The sequence below is a fragment of the Cornus florida genome, unplaced genomic scaffold, assembly GCF_030987335.1.
Source record: "Cornus florida cultivar Cherokee Brave unplaced genomic scaffold, ASM3098733v1 CherokeeBrave_3.0.0_Hap2_Chr09, whole genome shotgun sequence".
Taxonomy (NCBI): Eukaryota; Viridiplantae; Streptophyta; class Magnoliopsida; order Cornales; family Cornaceae; genus Cornus; species Cornus florida.
The window spans coordinates 73,231,772-73,255,738 of record NW_026775579.1 but is presented as its reverse complement, the minus strand read 5'-3'; the positions used below and the strand labels follow the sequence as shown (position 1 = coordinate 73,255,738).

Sequence of the window (23,967 nt, the reverse complement as noted above, 5' to 3'; positions counted from 1 at the left end):
ACTTTGGTAAAAACCACATCCCAATGACCTAAGTTAACTGGCAGGTACAAAAATCACATCAGCTCAAAAGCAAATTGAAATTGCAAAATCACATAGAGCTCAGGTAAAACATTTATTTCATTCTTTATATCAACAGGAAACACAGTTGTTGCGACTTAATAATCACGAATTCACAAACAAATACAATCGAATAGCACGGTAATCCAATAGTTGACGTTCGTCACATTATTTCAAATTTTAGCATAAGGTCCACAAAGTGAAGAGGAAGGAACTTATAAAATTTATTTTCAAGCTTTTACCATTTCGGAAATTACGTTATCAAGATTTGTGCTCGAGATGGTGCTGACTTGAACTGGAAGGAGATGGCACCTCCTCAATGGTAATAGGAAGGTTAGGTTGGTTATGTGCAGATTTAGCATGCCTACCTTCACCAAAAACTTCATTCTTCCTGATCAGTTCATCAACATGCACATCATCATCAATTGATAGCGTGACAGCGTCTTGTCCATGTGGGCCGTGAACAATGGCCTCCTTGATCTTTAAATGTTCATCAGTACGTATGAAATCAGTTTCCTGTACCGTCTTCTTCTTCTTCCACTTCTTGATGAAGCAAAAAAGAGCGACTGCCAGAAATGCTAGGAAGCAGAGACAGCCAAATGAGACAAACACAATAACTATAACTGTAGAGTGGTGGTCTGGCGAACGTGGTGGAACGAAATGAGGAGGTGGCGGTGGAGAAAAATGTGGGAAGTCCAAGTTACTTGACGGAGAGGCCATTTGAATGTTGTGAAAATTATGAAGATATTGGATTGACTGGATGTGGAGAAACACTACTTCTGGGGGCTTATTTGTAGTGTGGATTTGATTATGTTGTGTAACTCAATGCTTTCAAGTTTATTGAGACTTGACTCTCATGCTAAGATTTGTAGTGATGTTGTCATTGATTGCAGTGGAAAACACTTCTCAAAACCTTGCCTTACCTATCTTACTAGGCTTGTTTTTTACATCAAAAGAATTAAAATTTCCAAGGGAAGTTTTGTTGAGCATTTGGGTGTGCATTTTGTTTGTCACTACTCTTAAGCAATCTAACAAATTTGGTTCTACGAGAATACAAGAGAAGGCGACTTTTTGATCTATTTTCATCCAAACAGAGCCAGAGCTGTTCTTTAACTTTCCAATGATTGTTGTTATATTACATTCTTCACAAACTAAAAGCAATTATGCAACGTACTCTTTGGTGGTTCAAGATTTTTTAAGTGACTCCTTTTACAGTTTCAACTTTCGACTTGTAGGTACACAAAATTGAGCACAGGCTTTTGTTTCAGAATTTCTCTTTAATGATTTCCAAGAACTACCGCCATAAATTCATTAATCAACCTTCAGTAACAATCCAAACGTACTTAAAAAACAGAAACCAAAATATATGTGTGTGTGTATATATATATATATATATATATATACAATCATAAGCGTACATTGTTTTGAGTATACAAAATGTTATTACAACTGATATAGTTTTATTTGCACGTGTGTTGACATACAAGATTATTTCAAATAGGATATAGGTGGAAAGCAACTTATGGAATAAGGCAGCTCTAAAAGACGAGGTACTGACCAACTCTCAAAAAAAAAAAAAAAAAATTGGGAGAATTCCTAAGAAAGGTGACATCTCACCACATTAAGCCAAATCTACACAGAAAAGGAAATTTAATGATGAATAAAAGAACAGGTATTTATCCCTCAAGTCACGCATGAACTGGAAGACGGAGTAAAGTAGAAGCTAACAGGAAACAAGAAAGGGGTAGGATTATTATAAGTATGAAGAAGAGAAGAAAATTTACTTGCGAATTCCCATTATCAGTGAAGGGAAACCCTGTTCTGTGTAAGCAGATGCGAGAAAATAACTTCATTCCATGTGTCAGGTACTCCAGGTAAGCACCAATGGCTACAATCAGGCACAGATGGATTGTCGCCCCAAGTACCCACATGTGCATCGCTACGAAATGCGCCCATGGGAGTAACATGCAGGACTGTCACAGGTTTCGTCATGTTCTTCACCACCTTCATTATGATGTCAGAAAATGGGTTACGGTCTCTGCCTCTAGTTTTTGATAAGGGTTGTCGAGTCACTTTGCAGTTCTGACGTGTTCCACCACTGGCATAAAAATAGCAACAAAGTCGGTCACCTTACATATAAGCTTACATTGTAACTTGTGATGCAATGTGGAAATGTACATAAAATTAAATGATAAATAAGCATAAAAGGGTATAAAATGAAGGATAGATTTGATAAAGTGCCGATAAACTGGCTCTATTGGAGGGTTTCTTTTTTAATCACAGTAACAGATCGATGAAGAGTACCATAAAAAGAGAAAATATGACTTATTCAAGTGGGGGTACCACTGCCACTAAATAAACTTCTGGTGTATGGAGTCTATGGACAGGAGAACATGCAATTTCAGGAAAAAAATATTGAGACTAATTAGAATGTAGTGGCAAGCCATAAAAAAAAAAAAAAAAAAAAAAAAAAGCAGCCAAAAATATTTAGCTCCATTTGCAGAAAACCATAAACAAGCTAACTGAACTCCTCTAAAGTGAATTCTATTTAAAAGTTTTTGACTCCACCTATGAAAAATTTCATGAAGGTGCTAACACGATTTGGCAGCAAATACACTAACTAGTATAACGCACCTCCAATGAGAAGCTTCAAAAGTCCGAAAGAATACGTGTGTTCTATTTGAATCGACCATGTTCTCGACCCAAGATGCCCAAGTATCTAATGCAGTTCTGAAGGCAGCAGTTATGGACATTCCAAGCTTCATCCTTCCACCAACCTGGAAATAGCAGCCCCTGCATAAAAAAATATATTAGAAGCATTCTGCAGAAACATTTATAAAGATACTGTCTTAAATTCTAAATTCCAAAGACTAAATCTGAAATTTTAGCAGTTTTGAAACCAAGTGGAGTTTTCCATGAAATTGATAATCTGTCATATGCAACGCAAGCTCCTTTAATATTTAATTGCCCAGAATTGCAGAATATCATGTTTGGTTGTCCTGATGGTCACTATAGGCAGCACAAAAGTTATTATTCAAGAACTTTCTTTTTTTCTCTTTCCAAGTTATTATTCAATAACTTCTCAAATGTGATCAGTGTAGCATAAATGCATCAGGAGATATATATAGAAAGAGAGAGAGAGAGAGAGAGAGAGAGAGAGATGCACATACAAGACACTAACATTATGAAAACAACACTTTAATGAACTGATTGCACAACTAGTGAAACTTTATATCCCTAAAGATCTACACAAAAGGATCTATGCAAATTGAAGGAATTGTATAATTGGAATATAATTACTGTCCTATCAGTTAAACTTATTTTTTCCTGCAAATTTTGGCATAACAAAAACAGATTATTCTGTTTCCACATTAATTTTTATTTTTTTGAGTAGGTACTATTTAATGTTATTTTACCCCATTATTTGGCAATGCTGAGGTGTTCCAATTATTTTGTAGCCTTGTCACACCATCACCACACCATTTTAAACACACAAAACAAGTAGGGAAGATTAATTAGCTTCTGCATTGTGCTTATATGTTCTCAGATCCATAGTATTTCTACACATCAAATTTAGAAATGTTAAAAGGTCAATACACAACTGGATTGCCCATTTAAGCAAATATCATTCCACAGTTTTAGAAAAATGCCTTGGGAGGACCATAATTATATTTCTTTTTATTTTTTACAGTTATGTCCAATTTTTCACAAGGATCCCCTTCAGAAGACTGAATTGCCAAGAATGTAATTATGGTACTCCCGAAGCATATTTTAAGCCCTCGTTAATGGAACAAAATCCTTTCAATGATTAGTAGATAAAAAAAAAAAAAGCTCCCCTCTTAGAATTAAAAATTCCCAGTCATCGGTAAAATCTTGTCATTTGTCAGTCTCATGTCCATATGAAAAAACTCATAGTGGAACTCTTAGCCCAGGTTGTAATGCTTCAATGCACCCAAGTAGTGAGGGAACATCTACTTCTCTCTTACATTTTCCTATAAAGGCTTCTCTCTTCAACTCTCCCACTACTGAGAAATTTTGATACAGAAAAGAATTCCGTAGTCAGACATGACAGGATCCTATCACAAAGAGAGCATTTTCTTCTTTATAATAGTGGATATCTGATGGCACATGATATCTCAAGCTATCGAAACTCTTAAGGCTTAAAACAATAGATTAGGACACTACAAATTTTGGATACTTCACTTGAGAGACTAGTTTAATCCAGCATTACCAGAATAAGACTAATATTTTAATCTACACCATGAAATGAGAAAAGCTTCATCAAAACCTCTACAAAAAGGAACAGGATGCTGTAATCAAAATTTTAAACAATTAAAACAAATTTTTTTTTTTTTTTTCCTAATTAAAATGCCTTTCTCCTCTTGTATACTAACAGTACATACAGCGGAGAGGCTTATCTTACATTAATGCCCTTTTGAAAATAAGCCATTCTAAAAGTCCTGCACATTTTATATTTAGACTTCATATAATGTCATCATATGGATTACATGTTTTAGCCCATGAGATAGGCTAAAGACGATTAGAGTATGCACTTCAAGCTTCTTGTTATTTGCTATTACGTCAAATTCTGTTAAGTGAAGCATGAAGCATGAAATGTGGAGAGTGAGAGTAAGGAAGAATGTAAAACTAGAGGAGCTATCAAAAATATATATATACATATATAAATGTATAGGATCATATGGCACTTCAGCTCATGACAACAAACATACAAGGTGAATTGAAATTGGACTGAGAAGTGATAACGACTAAAACTGACATTCAACTCTATATACCAAAGAACGTTTTGAATAAAATCATACAAGTCATCTATGAAAAGCAAGGCACAGAAATGAAATAACTTACATCTCAAAAAGTTTCGCTGGATTCCACCAATGCGCTGAATTGAAGATCAGAATATCAGAATCAATCCACTCTTTACTCATATCATCCATCTTATCCAGTTTAACCGTTGACTTAACCCTCTTTGGTGCATGTTTTGGAACCGAGCCAGGCAGCACCAGGAAAACCGAACGATAAAACTCAACAGTAAAATCGAAGGAACTAAAACGAACACCTAAAAACCTAATATGTTTTGTAATCCTATTCCCATTTACTTCATAAACACTCCTCTTGTCCTCCACACCAGTCATGAGAAGACATATCATAGACTCCCATTGAGTCCTACTCAATGAATCACCAACAAAGACAACCCGTTTACCACGAAGCATTTCCAAAATTGCCCGCACATCAAACCTTAGGAGCTCACAATTCTTGGGCTTCCACCTCCATTTAAGGTACCCTGTATCTCTCCGCCTGTTAGCTGAACAATCAAAACCTTGTTCCACGAAAGGACATCCCGACGCATTGTACAAAGGGTAATTTTCATCAGCAACCCATCTTCCATCAAACAAATCACACTCACCATTCGAGTCAGCGGACTGAGGAATCCCATAACCATCATTATTGTGAATAACCGGGCGAAAACTCGGAAATGCATACAAGTACCCATAAAACATAGCTAAAATGAATGATAAAAATGACCCAATTACAATGACTCCATTGATTGACTGAAAAACCTTATTCTTAAAATGGACACCAAATATTGGTCTGCCCAAACTCAAAACTCTCATAGTGGAATGCCTAAAATAGCCAGATGAACCCCAATACAATCTACTCACCATCTCATATATATATATTTATATATATATATCAAATAACTTTACATCAGTAACAATGAATTCAATTGTCACTATACATTAACCATAAAAATGAAGTCAATCTAGAATCTTCCTTCCACACAAAAGGCTATCAAACCTATACAAATATCAAACTAAACAACCAAAATCAGACCAATCAGAGACGAGATCGAATCAGAAACAGAGCAATCAAAGTAACCAACAACAGAAGATTGAAAAGCTTACAGTTGTGCCAACTGGGTATTGAAGGAAACCCTAGATCATGGGGTGGGGGGGGTTGCAATCAAGGGAAATTTAATTGAAAATGGAGGGCAGTTTGGTCATTTGTGATTCGTATTTAACAATACATGGTTGGTCTGAATGCGATCTCACAACTAATTATGGTGAAGGTGTTAGAACTTAGTAGCCCACAATGGCACAAGATTGTCTTGTCGGTGACTTAGTTTTGAAGTGAATGGAAAGACAGAATAATAATCATGTGCAGCACTGGTTGGAGAGATTGTACACGTGGCTTAATTCGATTGGATCTGTCTCATGAAAGTAGGAGGAAAAAAAAAGCTTTTTTGGTTTTTAACCAATGAGTGTTGATCTCATGTTATGGAGCTCAAGTGAGTTTGAGCCGATTTTTTTTTTTATAATCTTGATCTAATGGTTAGTATGTAACAGTAATACACACCACACACTCTTTGACTCCAATTTAAGTATGTAGCAGTAATACACACTCTTTGACTCCAATTTAAGTATGGTATGCATTGGACAACAAAATAGGTAAAAAAAAGGTGATATCGGTCAAACATGATTAATTTTATAATTAGAAAGATTGACAACATCATAATATTCACCTAAAGAATATTAATGGTAATTAGTCGTGTGATTCAACTTTCTTACTTCAAATTCAAGAAAAAAAAAAAAAAAAAAAAAAAAAAAAATTTCTTTCACTCCTATAATAAAAAATAGAAATAAAAGTCAATTAGGAATTGAGGACGAATCATTATCTAATTAAGAGATTGTTTAATGGATTGGTAAGTTGTCTTATCATAGACTGATTCATAATGAGGATCTTCAATGTAGGTCCCCACTTATCATGCCTGGAGAATAATCACGCACCTGATTAGGGTATGAAATGGATTAGGTTTGATCTAGGTTGAATTAAAATCTAATTTGCTAGTTTTGAATATAATTTTAAATTCAAATTTTTAAATGTTTAAGATATGAGATATTTTTAGATGATCAACCATGGGTTCAAGTAGGATTCAGATTAGGTAGGGATGAAAGAGAATTGGCTTTAACTGAAGTTAAGACCAATTTAATGCTTTTGGATTTTGTTTGGTTTAGTGATGAATTATGTGATATGAATACATGGCTTATGCAATGACCATACCCTTTTCATAACCTTTCCCATTTTGTTACTCACCTAATTGAAAAATGCTGGGGGTGAAACTCATTATTCATGTCTAGAGACAGTAGTGGTATTTAATAAATTGAAAATTAAGTATTGAAAATTTTAAGAATTAAATTTACGTGCTGAAAATCTGAATCACCATGCCACCATACCCCTTTTTGAGCCGTCTCCCATCAAATCATTACTATTGTTGCCAATAAAGTCAATCGTACTTGTCTGGATTGGACGACGCTTTGTCACTAAACTGTTAATTAAAAACTAGATCACGACTAAATTGGTGGTTATACACAAAAACTAAATCTATTGTACTAAATTGAATTGTTAAACACCACCTTTGTCATGTAATGCTCTTATATAAGAGTGAATAGAGACACATCCACGTGCTTATCTGGATTGGACGACGCTATGTCACTCAACTGTTGATCAAAACTATATCACAACTAAGTTGGTCTTGAAACCGAGTTATACACAAAAGCGAAAAGTGTCTAGTGATAAGTGAAATATCTATTGATATCCTTTATTAGGATAAGTACTAAATCTGTACTAAATTGGATTGTTAAACAAATTACATTCAATATGATGTTGAGTGATTTAGTTTCACCCAAAAAATCAGTGCTGCCAATAGGATGTTAAAAACCCTTCACTAATTTCTCCCCTTTGCACTAGTTCAATCAAAATCTTTGCTTTTCATTTCTTTTCCTTCTTATTCTATCTTGAAAGAATTGACGATTGTTTTTATTGCCATTTTGGCGGAGGAAACTCAAGAAAGCATAGAATAATTCAAAACCACAATGTGTGAGTTTTTCTCAATCGTCGATGGAGGGACGTGTATTATTTGGCAATCTCCGGCCATGTACAAATGAACTGAACAGATGCAAAACTCTTATGGTTGTGCCTTTGGTACCATATGAGCAGCACCCCTTACGGTGGCAAAAGTCAACAAATTTCCATATTCGGTAGCCCAACCTCCTACCTATTAACAACACAAATACATAAATGAAAGTTTCATCAGCGTCGCGAAGTTCACATCAAATGCTGTATCAAAGTGATTGAGAAATGGCGTTGCATATGTACCTGCCCTTTGTGAAACCAAGCACCATATGGGACTGCTATCTGGAAATGTAGATTTTGAGCCAGTTCACGGATGAGTGACTGCGAACCAAGCAAAGGAACAACAGAATCTTGATCCCCACTGCAGTTGTGTAAATTTAAACAATTACATTACTAATAGATTATCCAATATATATTTAAATTATTTTATATACATATATATATTGTATTATTCAAAATGATACCTAAAAACCCAGACAGGAATGTGATTTTCGACTATCCTTTTAAGCAAGGGCAGAATGTTGATATTGCCATCTGTATCACTGTAATTCAGATTGCTGTCCAATAGAAGATAGGTGAAAATCAAGATATGGAAGTTGTAGTTCTAATAATATACAAACAGCATGATTGGTAAGCCTAAATTTGATCTGTGGCCACTAGACAACAAAGATTTTGGTGAATGTGTTGAATGAAAATTAGATAGGTCATTTAAATACAGAAATACAAGCAATTTGAAGTTGAATTTAACTATATTTTCACTTCCACAAGAGATGGGAAACTATGCTTGGATAGAACTGTTGCAAGAATGAGTTGTCATTGTTTTTAGTTGAAAGCTTATGGAGAAATTGATTCTACAATAATTGTCTATCACCGGTGAGTGAGAACCTCCTCACCACCATCGATGTGACAGAATGATAGAATGACGAGTGTCCATTTTGAATTTAAAATATATACAAGAAAAAATATTTAAAAAATGTCTTAATTTTTTCCGCTCTTATATCTTAAATTCAAAATGAACTTGTGTCATTCCATTATTGTGCCACATCGATGATGAGAAAGAGATTCCCACTCACGGTGAGTAGGCAAGATTTGTTCTTTGATAGAAATTACTTACCCACTGCACATGGACCAGCCATATGGTAAATTAGTACGATTTGCATGAAGAGCCTTTTGAACCTCAGGAAGATTAAAATAAAAGCGCCTTTCATAGGTCATGCACATATCAATTCCAACACTAATCTTAGTAGCCTGCAACCATCGGATTCTATCAAACAAATACTTTAAAAATAGTACAAGAATCGGTTGGATGAAGGGGAAAATAGTTACCATTTTCCGCATCGCAGTTCTTGCTCCACTATTGATGGATAACAAACATCAAGGATTACATCATAATTGTTTATATATTCACCAACAATGTTGTCGATTGGAATGGTGATACGGTTTCTGGGTGGGCCTGTATTAATGTCAGCTGCATCCATAGCTGTTGGACTAAGAGGAAAGCTACCACACACTGCCATATCACAGGTATACATATATCACCACACATATACAAACACAAGATGTATCTACCTATATGTGTGTGTATTGCGTGTGTGTGTGTGTGCATGATTTGTTGGTATGGAATCTCAGGCAGCTCTTCCCCAAGGGATTGTACCATTTGTCTTTGCCAGAGAGTATGGGCTGCATCCTGACATACTAAGTACTGGGTAAGTTGTCAAACCTCATCACACACACACACACACACACACACACACACATATATATAATTGAAAGAAATGCTACATTGTACTAATTATCCATCCCAATTCATCATTCAATCATTCATTAGAAACATCACTCCTCTCCTTTTGCAGGGTAATCTTCGGCATGCTAGTTTCCTTACCTGTAACTCTCCTCTACTACATATTGCTTGGCCTGTGAAGAAAATTAGGGCTACAATATGTCCCCGAATTATTGTCCACGCCAACCATCCTTGGGTCCACTGTGTTTGAAGTAGCCAACATCTAAAATGTCATTAGCAAGATCAATGGTGCTTAAGCTTTCTAATCATGTAAAATTCTCTGAACAAGATTGACTATTGACTTATATCGACCGGATTTTAAAAGCCGCCGGAAAACTAGGGTTAACATAGAGTGTGACAGAAGAATGTAAACAAGTTCAAGGTTCACTGTCCTAGCTAGTGGTACATGGAGTAGTGGTAGCCGAAAGGAAATGGATTATCGTGACTTATTATGATTAAGGTAGGGGACTTGTTCTTCTCTTATGGGGTGGACAAAGTTGTTGCAACAAAGTATTTTTGACCCAAGAAAAAGGGAAAAAAAGGTAAAATCATTTCAATGCTACTTTTATGTTTGTGTGATTTTATTGTTATTTCTTTGATTTTCTGAATCAATCATGACACAGTAGTAAATGCTTTCTCCTTTTCAAGGATATATATATATATATATATATATGAAACAAAGATTATATTGCCTTAGAATTGAAGCCTTGTGACCAAGATAGAAAATGAATGCTATATTGATTGCTTCTTTATGTTGCCAATATAATAAAAGGAAGCATCACATAGAAATGCAATCATTTTGTTGTGTCTCAGTCAGTCAAAAAGTCCATAACCCAAAAAGAATTTGTCATCCAAAGTATTAAAGTAAAAATGATAGGGAATAATAAGGATAATAATGCTTGATACATTATAATTTTTTCATCCAAGTACTTAAGTAAAAACCTAAAGTAAAAACAGAGTATGATATCCTCTACTCAATATGAACTCTATTAATTATATATATAAATAAATATTTATTGGTTAGTTATATTGGTTAATGTTTGCAAAATATTAAGTTGAGTTCAATGTGGAATGGTAGAGCTTGTGGAATTATTTGATTCAGTAGATTTTCATCCTTTATTTGTAGAGAATTTTGACAAGCAGAATGTCCAAAATTTTGGTTTCTTAACCTTTTTAGTTTAAATGATTAATAGATAATAAAAGCCATTTGATATCCCCATGTGATATTCACACCTCATACATGATTTTGAAAATCTTACAAGGTACTTCATGGTATAATATATTAATTGTTCTTAATTTCTCTTTTATTTTGAGAGTTGGTTAGTTTACAAATTTTAAAATTGTTGTATATAATTTGGGCTAGTTTTCATTATATGAAGAAAATAATTTTTTCTGTTAATCATGTGAACTTATTATGCTCTATTCATTGTATCCTCTACTCACGTAATGTTAATATTAATTATTTTGGTTATAATGCAAAATAATAATTTCAAACTTTCAAGTGGCAAAACTTCTGTAATAAACTTCTGTAATAATTTAATTTCCATACATGTTGACACTAGTTCAAATTTAATTTCGATGCATGTTGACACTAGTTCAATCGTCTTAATCTACAAAATCTTTTGAGAGATTACGTATTTTAAGAGATCTTCTAAACTCTATATTCTACGTTGTAAATGGAGAAAACCTACAGTTTCATTTGTAAGCGAACGTGTTCTTGCTTTTAATGCATCTATATGTAGTGAAGACACCTTTGATTCTACCAGATTCAAAATTGCATTCGAGTACTAGTTATTCGGGTCGTCTTAACTAATATTTTTAGTTTCCTCTGATATCTCAGGTAAACACGGCTGCCAATTTATTTTTAAATTTTTAACAAAAATATATAATATATTAGTATAGAGTTACTACTCCAAGATTCTCCAAATTTATCTAAAACAAAGTACACCTTTATATCATTGGTTAGAGTGTTAGGGGTATGATATGTCATGCAAGAGTTGTTTATGTAAAAATGAAAAATGAATGATAGAACATACATAAAATCTTTTGTTCGTGCTTCAGGCATGGTTCGCAGTATTGGTCACGGTTGTGGTCGCAGTGTAACGGATTCCGACAAAGTTAGTGTAAACTGGCCGATACGGATCGTGTATCGGACTTAAAAAATAGTTGTGTATTGACCGATACGGTGGACCATGGCTTCAGGTTGGTCAAAAAAGAAAAGAAAATAATAATAATTGATAGGGAAAAATAACCTACCTTAACCAACCGCCAGACCTCTTCGACATATTTCGTTATGAGAGATAAAGATTTCCATCGGATAAGAATGATGACATTTCGTATCCAGGATAATGAATGACGACGTGGTTCAACAAGGTGAGGATAACCTTGGCACAATTTGAGAAAGTCAAAGGAGTAAATCATATCCCCTACAAATCTAGCAACAAACGATCTCCTCTGATCTCGCACAAGCGGATCTCCCGCGGGATCAATTTGATTCCAATCGACAGCCATAAATAGGGCACCAAGCCGTTAAAGAAGGTACGAGAAAAAACCTCTAAACAGAATATTACATAATTATTATGTAATACGATTACAAGTATTAACTTGATCGTCGGAGGGTCCTCGGCTGGCACCCCACTGGTGCCATTCGAGATGACGTCCCTTTGTTTTGTAGATAAACGCTGTCGCTCCGAGTCGCGAGGATTTTTGCATCAACAGCTGGCGCCGTCTGTGGGAACGATTAGTTTTCTGAAGAAATAATAATCCTGACGCGACTTGGCTCGGACGGCAAGACAAAAGTTTCCGATCATGGAAACCATCCCAAAGTCATCAATTGACAACGGGTTTCCATATACTTATATAAGGACGGGTCTCTACATCATGATTACCCGTCCATCGTATTGGGGGCAAAACGGTGGGTTGGGTGATGTCACTCAGTGTACGACAACAATAATCAAAATTTGGCCCGTCGACCCAGGCAGTCCAATACTCCAATGTGGTGTTTTCCATCTAGCGATGCTTGATCCCCTCATTACTGAGGTTTGGTTGTCTAAGACCAAACTCTATCTCATATCTGGCAGCAGCCAACTACCAAGGCCTGATCGGTGAAGGATAAGGTCTGGTCCTTCTGCACCTGCATAAATGAGTAAGCCTCCACCTACCAGACGATAGTCGTCACCTCTCTTCCTTTGCAGGAATTGCCTATCGACTTCAGATTATACAGAATTTTGGATTGATAATCCATGGCAGGTTAATTTTCAGTAATCATAATATAATATTTTTAGACAACTGTAAATTGTTGCAGCACCAGGCACCCCGTTCGCTGTATAAACGTCTATAGAATGGGTCATCACCCAAGATCCCATCATCGGGGGCAGAATAGTGGATCACACGATATTAATCGTCAATCTACATATTAAAGGAAGTAGGTTTTATCATCGCGGTGTCGTATATAATTAAAGCTTCCTTCATTTATTAGAAAGACACGACTACCTCTCGTATTAAAGGGGTCACCCTCCTTCAGACTACACCTCTTTCCCCCATAAGGGTTACAAGGGATGATAATATGTGTCCTGTACTACAAGGACCCGGGCTGAATGAATCCCGTAATCAATATCCCCGTACTATAAGGGATAATAAATGAGTGTCATGTATTAAAAGGACCCGGGCTGGATGAATCCCGTAATCAATATCCCCGTACTATAAGAGATAGTAAATGAGTGTCCTGTATTAAGAGGACCCGGGCTAAATGAATCTCGTAATTAATATCCCCGTACTATAAGGGATAGTAAATAAATGTCATGTACTACAAGGACCCGGGCTGAATGAATCCCGTAATCAATATCCCCTTACAATAAAGGATAGTAAATAAAAATCCCTTACTAAAGGGACGAGCTGAGTAAAAGCTCGTAAAATTTAATTCCCTTATTAAAGGAGTGATGACCTGAGTGAAGCTCGTACAATTTATTCCCTTACCAAGGGAAGATTACCCAATGGAAAAGTACCTGAGGGAATACTACTGAAGGGAAGAGTACCCAAGGGAATATTGCCCAAGGGAAGAGTACCCAAGAGTACTAAAAATAGTACCCAAGGGTACCAAAAATAGTACTCAGGGGCAGATTACCCAAGGGTACCAAAATTAGTACCCAGGAGAAGATTACCTAAGGGTACCAAAAATAGTACCCAGGGACAGAGTACCCAAGGGTACCAAAAATAGTACTCAGGGACAGAATACCCAAGGGTACTAAAAATAGTACCCAAGGGCAGAGTACGCAAAGGTACCAAAAATAGTACCTAGGGACAGAGTACCTCGGGGAACAGTACCTAGGGCAAAAAAAAAAAAATTACTGTTCACATGAACGGTACCCGCGGGCACTATTCCCGAGGGATCAGTGCCTAGAAAAAAAAATAAAAAAATTACTGTTCCCTCGGGAACAGTGCCAGGGGGGAAAAAAAAAAAAATTTACATTCCCAAAGCTAAACGAGCAAGCTGGGGAATGGGGGGCAACTGATAGGGAAAAATAACCTACCTTGACCAGCCGCCAGACCTCTTCGACATATTTCGTTATCAGAGATAAAGATTTTCATCGGATAAGAATGATGACATTTCTTATTCAGGATAATGAATGACGACGTGGTTCAACAGGGTGAGGATAACCTTAGCACAATTTGAGAAAGTCAAAGGATTAAATCATATCCCCGACAAATCTGGCAACAAACGATCTCCTCTGATCTCGAACAAGCGGATCTCCCGCGGGATCAATTTGATTCCAATCAACAGCCATAAATAGGGCACCAAGCCATTAAAGAAGGTACGAGAAAAAACCGCTAAACAGAATATTACATAATTATTACGTGATACGATTACAAGTACTAACTTGATCGTCGGAGGGTCCTCAGCTGGCACCCTACTGGTGCCATTCGAGATGACGTCCCTTTGTTTTGCAGGTAAATGCCGTCGTTCCGAGTCGCGAGGATTTTCGCATCAACAATAATAATAATAAAAACTATAAGATATGCTTGTTTGTTTCATAGGATAGGGAAAAATAAGAGACCAAACATGAAAGAAACTCACAATATGCTTTGTTTAATTGTCACAAAGAATTTCTAGCGAGATAAATGTTGGGAAAACAATTCTATTATTTTTTTGCTTTTTAACAATTTAATACAATACCAATGTATATAATAAATTTACATTTACAACTTAATAAACAATTCCCACCGATAAGTTACTTTTGTCAGCAACCTAGTAACACAAATTAATTGAGTTAACTGGTTTTCTGATATTTGTGTGTTTCCAGATTCTACCAAATATAGTTTCATAAAATTCAAATTATGAATCTTAAGTTATGATTTTGGAGAGGCAAAAAGGTATAAATCAAAATTACATGAGTCTTTTACTTTGGTAAAAACCACATCCCACTGACCTAAGTTAACTGGCAGGTACAAAAATCACATCAGCTCAAAAGCATTTGAAATTGCAAAATCACATAGAGCTCCGGTAAAATATTTATTTCATTCTTTATATCAACAGGAAACACAGGTGTTGCAACTTAATAATCACAAATTCACAAACAAATACAATCGAATAGCACGGTAATCCAATAGTTGACGTTCGTCACATTTTTTCGAATTTTAGCAGAAGGTCCTCAAAGTGAAGAGGAACTTAAAAATTTTATTTTCAAGCTTTTACCATTTCGGAAATTATGTTATCAAGATTTGTGCTCGAGATGGTGGTGACTTGAACTGGAAGGAGATGGCCCCTCCTCAAGGGTAATAGGAAGGTTAGGATGGTAATGTGCAGATTTAGCATGCATACCTTCACCAAACACTTCATTCTTCCTGATCACTTCATCAACATGCACATCATCATCAATTGATAGCACAACAGCTTCTTGTCCATGTGGGCCCTGAACAATGGCCTCCTTGATCTTTAAATGTTCATCGGCACGTATGATATCAGTTTCCTGTACTGTCTTCTTCTTCCTCTTTTTGATGAAGCAACAAAGAGCGACTGCCAGGAATGCTAGGAAGAAGAAACAGCCAAATGAGACAAACACAATAACTATAACCGTAGAATGGTTGTCTGGCGAAGGTGAAGGTGGTGGCGGAACAACATGAGGAGGTGGTGGTGGAACGACATGAGGAGGTGGCGGTGGAGAAAAATGTGGGAAGTCGAAGTTATTTGCAGGAGAGGCCATCTGAATGTTGTGAAAATTCTGAAGATATTGGATTGACTGGATGTGGAGAAACACTACTTCTGGGGGCTTATTTGTAGTGTGGATTTGATTATGTTGTGCAACTCAATGCTTTCAAGTTTATTGAGACTTGACTCTCATGCTAAGATTTGGAGTGATGTTGTCTTTGATTGCAGTGGAAAACACTTCTCAAACCTTACCTTGCCTATCTTGCTAGGCCTGTTTTCTACATCAAAAGAATTAAAATTTTCATGGGAAGTTTTGCTGAGCATTCGGGTGTGCATTTTGTTCGTCACTACTCTAATTCAAGCAGTCTACCAAATTTGGTTCTACGAGACTACAAGACAAGGCTACTTTTTGATCTATTTTCATCCAAACAGAGCCAGAGCTGTTCTTCAATTTTCCAATGATTGTTGTTATATTACATTCTTCACAAACTAAAAGCAATTATGCAACTCTTTGGTGGTTCAATATTTTTTAAGTGACTCCTTTTACAGTTTCAACTTTCAACTTGTAGTTGTAGGTACACAAAATTGAGCACAGGTTTTTGTTTCAGAATTTCTCTTTAATAATTTCCAAGAACTACCGCCATAAATTCATTAATCAACCTTCAGTAACAATCCAAACGTACTTAAAAACAGAAACCAAAAGAATATATATATATATAAAATCATAAGTGTACATTGTTTCGAGTAAACAAAATGTTATTACAACTGATAGAATTTTATTTGCATGGGTGTTGACATACAAGATTATTTCAAATAGGATATAGGTGGAAAGCAACTTATGGAATAAGGCAGCTCTAAAAGACATGGTACTAAGCAACTCTCAAAATAAAATAAAATAAAAATATTGGGGGAATTTGTAAGAAAGGTGACATCTCACCACATTAAGCCAAATCTGCCCAGAAAAGGAAATTTAATGATGAATAAAAGAACAAGTATTTATCCCTCAAGTCACGCATGAACTGGAAGACGGAGTAAAGTAGAAGCTAACAGGAAACAAGAAAGGGGTAGGATTATTATAAGTATGAAGAAGAGAAGAAAATTTACTTGCGAATTCCCATTATCAGTGAAGGGAAACCCTGTTCTGTGTAAGCAGATGCGAGAAAATAACTTCATTCCATGTGTCAGGTACTCCAGGTAAGCACCAATGGCTACAATCAGGCACAGATGGATTGTCGCCCCAAGTACTCACATGTGCATCGCTATGAAATGCGCCCATGGGAGTAACATGCAGCACTGTCACAGGACTCATCATGTTCTTCACCACCTTCATTATGATGTCAGAAAATGGGTTACGGTCTCTGCCTCTAGTTTTTGATAAGGGCTGTTGAGTCACTTTGCAGTTCTGACGTGTTCCGCCACTGGCATAAAAATAGCAAGTTAGCAACAAAGTCAGTCACCTTACATATAAGCTTACATTGTAACTTGTGAAGTTGTGATGCAATGTGGAAATGTACATAAAATTAAATGATAAATAAGCATTCAAGGGTATAAAATGAAGGATAGACTTGATAAAGTGCCAAATAACTAGCTCTATTGGAGGATTTTTTATTTTATTTTTTTTAATCACGGTAGCAGTTCGATGAAGAGTACCATAAAAAGAGAAAAGAAGACTTATTCAAGTGGTGGTACCATTGCCACTAAATCAACTTCTTGTGTATGGAGTCTGTGGACAGGAGAACATGCAATTTCGGGCGAAAATATTGACACTAATTAGAATGTAGTAGCAAGCCGTAAAAAAGAAAAAAAAGCAGCCAAAAATATTTATCTCCATTTGCAGAAAACCATACACGAGCTAACTGAACTCCTCTGAAGTGAATTCTATTTAAAAGTTTTGACTCCAGCTATGAAAAATTTCATGAAGGTGCTAACACGATTTGGCAGCAAATACACTAAATAGTATAACGCACCTCCAATGAGAAGCTTCAGAAGTCCGAAAGAATACGTGTATTCTATTTGTATCGACCATGTTCTTGACCCAAGATGCCCAAGTATCTAATGCAGTTCTGAAGGCAGCAGTTATGGACATTCCAAGCTTCATCCTTCCACCAACCTGGAAATAGCAGCCCCTGCATAAAAAACATATTAGAAGCATTCTGCAGAAACATTTATAAAGATACTGTCTTAAATTCTAAATTCCAGAGACTAAACCTGAAATTTTAGCAGTTTTGAAACCAAGGGGAGTTTTCCATGAAATTGATAATCTGTCATATGCAATGCATGTCAGAATTGCAGAATATCATGTTTGGTTGTCCTGATGGTCACTATAGGCAGCACAAAAGTTATTATTCAAGAACTTTCTTTTTTTCTTTTTCCAAGTTATTATTCAATAACTTCTCAAATGTGATCAGTGTAGCATAAATGCATCAGGTGATATATATATAGAGAGAGAGACAGAGAGAGATATGCACATACAAGACACTAACATTATGAAAACAATACTTTAATGAACTGATTGCACAACTAGTGAAACTTTATATCCCTAAAGATCTACACAAAAGGATCTATGCAAATTGAAGGAAATGTATAATTGGAATATAATTACAGTCCTAACAGTTAAACTTATTTTTACCTAAATATTTTGGCATAACAAAAACAGATTATTCTGTTTCCACTTTAATTTTATTTTTTTTATTTTTATTTTTTGAGTAGGTACCATTTAATGTCATTTTACCCCATTATTTGGCAAGGTGTTCCAATTATTTTGTAGCCTTGTCGCACCATCACCACACCATTTTAAACACACAAAACAAGTAGGGAAGATAAATTAGCTTCTGCGTTGTGCTTATATGTTCTCAGATCTATAGTATTTCTACACATCAAATTTAGAATTGTTAAAAGGTCAGTACACGACTGGATTGCCCATTTAAGCAAATATCATTCCGCAGTTTTAAAAAAATTGCTTCGGGAGTACCATAATTATATTTCTTTTTATTTTTACAGTTGTGTCCAATTTTTCACAAGGATATCCCCTTCAGAAGACTGAATTTATTTTTTACAGTTATGTCCAATTTTTCACAAGAATATCCCCTTCAGAAGACTGAATTTATTTTTTACAGTTATGTCCAATTTTTCACAAGGATATCCCCTTCAGAAGACTGAATTGCCAAGAATGTAATTATGGTACTCCCGAAGCATTTTTTAAGCCCTCATTAATGGAACAAAATCCTTTCAATGATTAGTAGATCAAAAAAGCTCCCCTCTTAGAATTAAAAATTCCCAGTCATCGGTAAAATCTTGTCATTTGTCAGTCTCATGTCCATCTGAAAAAACTCATAGTGGAACTCTTAGCCCGGGTTGCAATGCTTCAATGCACCCAAGTAGTGAGGGAACATGTACCTCTCTCTTACATTTTCCTAATAAAGGCTTCTCTATTCAACTCTCCCACCACTGAGAAATTTTGATACAGAAAAGAATTCCGAAGTCAGATATGACAGGATCCTAATCACAAAGAGAGCATTTTCTTCTTTGTAATAGTGGATATCTGATGGCGCATGATATCTCAAGCTATCAAAACTCTTAAGGCTTAAAACAATAGATTAGGACACTACAAATTTTGGATACTTCACTTGAGAGACTAGCTTCTTCAAAATTTTAAACAATTAAAACGATTTTTTTTTTTCCTAATTAAAATGCCTTTCTCCTCTTGTATACTAACAGTACATACAGCGGAGAGGCTTATCTTACAGTAATGCCCTTTTGAAAATAAGCCATTCTAAAAGTCCTGCACATTTTAGATTTAGACTTCATATAATGTCATCATAAGGATTACATGTTTCAACCCATCAGATAGGCTAAAGACGATTAGAGTATGCACTCCAAGCTTCTTGTTATTTGCTATTACGTCAAATTCTATTAAGTGAAGCATGAAGCATGAAATGTGAAGAGTGAGAGTAAGGAAGAATGTAAAACTAGAGGAGATATCAAAAAAATATATATACATATATAAATGTATAGGATCATATGGCACTTCAGCTCATGACAACAAGCATACAAGGTGAATTGAAATTGGACTGATAAGTGATAACGACTAAAACTTTACATTCAACTCTAAATACCAAAGAACAATTTTGAATAAAATCATACAAGTCATCTATGAAAAGCAAGGCACCAAAATGAAATAACTTACATCTCAAAAAGTTTCGCCGGATTCCACCAATGCCCTGAATTGAAGATCAAAATATCAGAATCAATCCACTCTTTACTCATAGCATCCATCTTATCAAGTTTAACCGTTGATTTAACCCTCTTTGGTGCATGTTTTGGAACCGAGCCAGACAGCACCAGGAAAACGAACGATAAAACTCAACAGTAAAATCGAAGGAACCAAAACGAACACCTAAAAACCTAAATCTGTTTTGTAATCTTATTCCCATTTACTTTATAAACACTCCTCTTGTCCTCCACACCAGTCATGAGAAGACATACCATAGACTCCCATTGAGTCCTACTCAATGAATCACCAACAAAGACAACCGCTTAACACGAAGCATTTCTAAAATTGCGCGCACATCAAACCTCGGGAGCTCACAATTCTTGCGCTTCCACCTCCGTTTAAGGTACCCTGTATCTCTCCGCCTGTTAGCTGAACAATCAAAACCTTGTTCCACGAAAGGACATCCCGACGCATTGTACAAAGGGTAATTTTCATCAGGAACCCATCTTCCATCAAACAAATCACACTCACCATTCGAGTCAGCGGACTGAGGAATCCCATAACCATCATTATTGTGGATAACCGGGCGAAAACTCGGAAATGCATACAAGTACCCATAAAACATAGCTAAAATGAATGATAAAAATGACCCAATTACAATGACTCCATTGATTGACTGAAAAACCTTATTCTTACAATGGACACCAAATATTGGTCTGCCCAAACTAAAAACTCTCATAGTGGAATGCCTAAAATAGCCAGATGAACCCCAATACAATGTACTCACCATCTCATATACATGCATATATATATATATATATATAACATCAGTAACAATGAATTCAATTGTCACTATACATAAACCATGAAAATGAAGTCAATCTAGTATCTTCCTTCCACACAACATGCGATCAAACCCATACAAATATTAAACTAAATAACCAAAATCAGACCAATCAGAGATGAGATCGAATCAGAAACAGATTAATCAAAGTAACCAACAACAGAAGATTGAAAAGTTTACAGTTGTGCCTGTTGACACCCATTTTGGTATTTGGATTGCCAACCCATCTTCGGCCCAATCATGAAAACCAAATGTCCGTGGAACCCGTTTTGGTAATTGGGTTCTGGCCCTAATTGGATTTGATGAGCAGTGAAGTATTGAGCCGAGAGAATATAATGGGCTGAAACATGTGAAAATGAGGTTGGGTTAGGAGGTATGTTGGTAAGCAAATGATTTGGTTTTCGACTGGGATGGTGCAATGCAGTTAAGATGTTGGGCTTTACACATCACATGATGGTGGTCGGTTGAATGACGTGGCAAAATTACGGAAGATGGCAAAGTTACATGCAAATGCACTGCAGATAGGATAGTAAACATTTGAATTGCAAAAATATTAGATAAGAGTTATAAATTTATTGTGTATTTAAATGAGGTTAAGAGATAGTATTTAGTTAGGATTAGTTAGATTTGAATAATTATTAGATGTATAAGAAAATAACTAGGATTCTTGTATTTAGGAATTAGTTTGTATTCTATCTATAAATAAAGAAGGAGGCATGCTGTGAAAGGGGTCCAGCACCCTCAGAATCCTTATTATTATTTGTTTGCTTCTTCAAGCCTTTCTAAGAATAGCATCCTTGCTATTTCTTCTTCATCTCTATCTCTCTATCTGAATCTCTTGGTATCTCTCTCTCTCTTCCTTTCTCCTCATTCTTTCATTTTCTTTTCTTGCTATATCCATTATCTCCCTCTTTCTATTCTTTTGTTACGTTACTATAATTTGTTTACAGAAAGTCCTTTTAACTAAGGCATTTTTGAACCCAAAAGAGGAATTTTATTGTTCCCTTTTTTCCTCGCATCGTCTGAAAGTCAACCTTCTCAAAAGGACTGACACTATTTACAATCGAACCACCCAAGTGGTTCTGGCACGCCCGGCTTACATCAATTTTGAGATCAGCTCTAATCGGCCGATTTTAGGGTCAACATTTTTGGTACGCCTGGTAGGACTCCATCAGGTGAGCAAGTTATAGTAAAGATGCCTCCAAAGCTAAGAGGTTCGAAAGGCGTGAATACAGGAGATTATAACTTGACGATGAAAATCCACAGATCGGCGTAGGCGATGATGCCAACTCATCTATTCCATCCGACGTCCCTTTGAGTCGGGTACTGGAATCAATTATGCAAAAAATCGATGCCCAGCAAGCACAGATCGACGAGGTAAGGTCTCAAATGGGAGAATTAAATCAGCTTTTGGTTGCTCAAAGGCATGAAATGAGGTCGATGACTGGGGAGTTAAACCAAATGATGTACACTCAGTTGGAGAAGATGAGTCAGAAACTTGAAACCAATGTACCGGCAAATCAAAGCCGACAAGATCAGGCTGAAGCGTCTCACGTCAATGAGTCCATATTTCAGCATTTGACGGCACCATTGGTTCATATATCCCAAGGACCTCGAACAAACGCCATACTGCCAAATGCAGGACTTGGTGTTACGATCAACAACGTGCCGAATCATACATTTGGCATACCAATGGGAAATCCGCCAATCTTATCAAATCCGTTGGTGGTGAATCATGTGCCGGTGTTCCAGCCATTAATGAATGATCAGCCTGTGCAGCGTTCCAATGAGCAGCCAATTCCACCAGTGAGAAATCAGCAAGAAGGTGTCAGCCATCTAAACCAAGGTAGGGTCAATCCTTTGATACCTCCAGCGACTGCTGGGGGGCAAGGGAATGCCGATCCACAAAGGGAGTGGGTTAATCCATTCATTCCGTGGCACCCAAATGATCCTCCACGAGGAAATGTAGGGATTGATAGGGCTCAGATTTTGGCTTTAATACAAGCCGAAGTAGCACAAGGTCGCAGACGTGCTTGGCCGGTATACAGAAAGCCCTATCCTGATTACATTGATGCCTATGAGTTGCCTAGAAATTATCGGTATCCCGATTTTTCTATGTACAGTGGCGAAGAAAATTTCTCTGTAGTACAGCATATTGCATGGTTCACTGCACAATGTGGAGAAGCTGGTACTAGCCCTTGGTTAAGGATGAGGTTATTCTCTAGCTCTCTTGCCGGGGCAGCTTTTAAATGGTACAACAACTTACCGGCTAATTCTATTCAGACTTAGGATGAGATGGAGGAAGCGTTCCATACCCAATTCTACCGAATAGAGACAGAAGCTACACTGGAAGACATATCTCGATTATCTCAGTTGCCGAGTGAATCGGTTGAGACTTTTGTTGCTAGGTTCAGAAAGGTTAAACTCAAATACCGAGTAAATTTGCTAGAACCAGAATACATCAAGTTGGCATTAAATGGTTTAGACATTGAACATCGCAAGAGGTTTGATGGGGTTGAGTTTCAAGATCTCTTTGATTTGGCAGACATGGCTTTTCGGTATGAGGAAATATTAAAAGAAAAGAAAGAGAGGAAGAATTCTTCTAAGGGTACTTGGTACAAGGACACTAATTATGAGGTATTCTCGGCAGAAGTTGGAGATGAATTAGAAGTTGACGTTGCAGAGGTTAATATCAAAAAGTCATACGTTTGTGAGGTGTTGGTTAAACCTAAACCGACCACGGGGGGCAATTCATCAACGTCAACATTGGCAGCAAGGAAAGGTCCTGCCGATACCGGGAAAAGTTATTCGTTCGACTTATCGAAAACAGATCAAATTTTTGATCACTTGATGGCCAATAAAATGATATCTTTACCTAAAGGGCATAGGATTCCATCGGCAAGTGACTTGAAGGGAAAAGAGTATTGTAAGTATCATAACTCTTGGAACCATGCTACTAATGATTGTATTGTTCTACGAGGTGTATTGCAGAAAGCTAT

General features: G+C 36.4%; 4 protein-coding genes, 1 long non-coding RNA gene and 1 pseudogene across 5 annotated transcripts; all 6 read right to left on the bottom strand.

The window, feature by feature from the left end:
* Positions 1 to 95: 95 nt before the first annotated feature.
* Positions 96 to 6,177, bottom strand: LOC132274400 (protein trichome berefringence-like 7). Its single transcript, XM_059775677.1, has 3 exons — positions 4,921 to 6,177; positions 2,692 to 2,850; positions 96 to 2,155 (listed from the first exon to the last, which is right to left on the bottom strand). Exons 1-3 carry the CDS (start codon positions 5,736 to 5,738, stop codon positions 1,858 to 1,860), a joined length of 1,275 nt encoding a protein of 424 aa, XP_059631660.1. The 5' UTR covers positions 5,739 to 6,177; the 3' UTR covers positions 96 to 1,857.
* LOC132272853 (protein TRACHEARY ELEMENT DIFFERENTIATION-RELATED 6-like) lies at positions 319 to 777 on the bottom strand. The gene has a single exon (XM_059773932.1). The coding sequence runs from the start codon at positions 775 to 777 to the stop codon at positions 319 to 321; it is 459 nt and encodes a 152-aa protein (XP_059629915.1).
* A 1,464-nt stretch (positions 6,178 to 7,641) lies between the features above and the next one.
* On the bottom strand, positions 7,642 to 8,343 carry LOC132273349 (uncharacterized). The gene is made up of 2 exons (XR_009470090.1): positions 8,230 to 8,343; positions 7,642 to 8,128 (listed from the first exon to the last, which is right to left on the bottom strand). It is a non-coding gene; the product is annotated as an uncharacterized LOC132273349 (long non-coding RNA).
* Positions 8,344 to 8,434: 91 nt separating this feature from the next.
* LOC132272852 (serine carboxypeptidase-like 42) lies at positions 8,435 to 9,719 on the bottom strand. Its single transcript, XM_059773931.1, has 3 exons — positions 9,313 to 9,719; positions 9,101 to 9,234; positions 8,435 to 8,543 (listed from the first exon to the last, which is right to left on the bottom strand). The coding sequence occupies exons 1-3, from the start codon at positions 9,322 to 9,324 to the stop codon at positions 8,435 to 8,437; spliced, it is 255 nt and encodes an 84-aa protein (XP_059629914.1). The 5' UTR covers positions 9,325 to 9,719.
* Positions 9,720 to 15,256: 5,537 nt separating this feature from the next.
* On the bottom strand, positions 15,257 to 16,022 carry LOC132274398 (protein TRACHEARY ELEMENT DIFFERENTIATION-RELATED 7A-like). Its single transcript, XM_059775675.1, has one exon. It carries the CDS (start codon positions 15,964 to 15,966, stop codon positions 15,478 to 15,480), a length of 489 nt encoding a protein of 162 aa, XP_059631658.1. The 5' UTR covers positions 15,967 to 16,022; the 3' UTR covers positions 15,257 to 15,477.
* Positions 16,023 to 16,669: 647 nt separating this feature from the next.
* On the bottom strand, positions 16,670 to 21,020 carry LOC132274397 (protein trichome berefringence-like 7; annotated as a pseudogene).
* Positions 21,021 to 23,967: the final 2,947 nt, after the last annotated feature.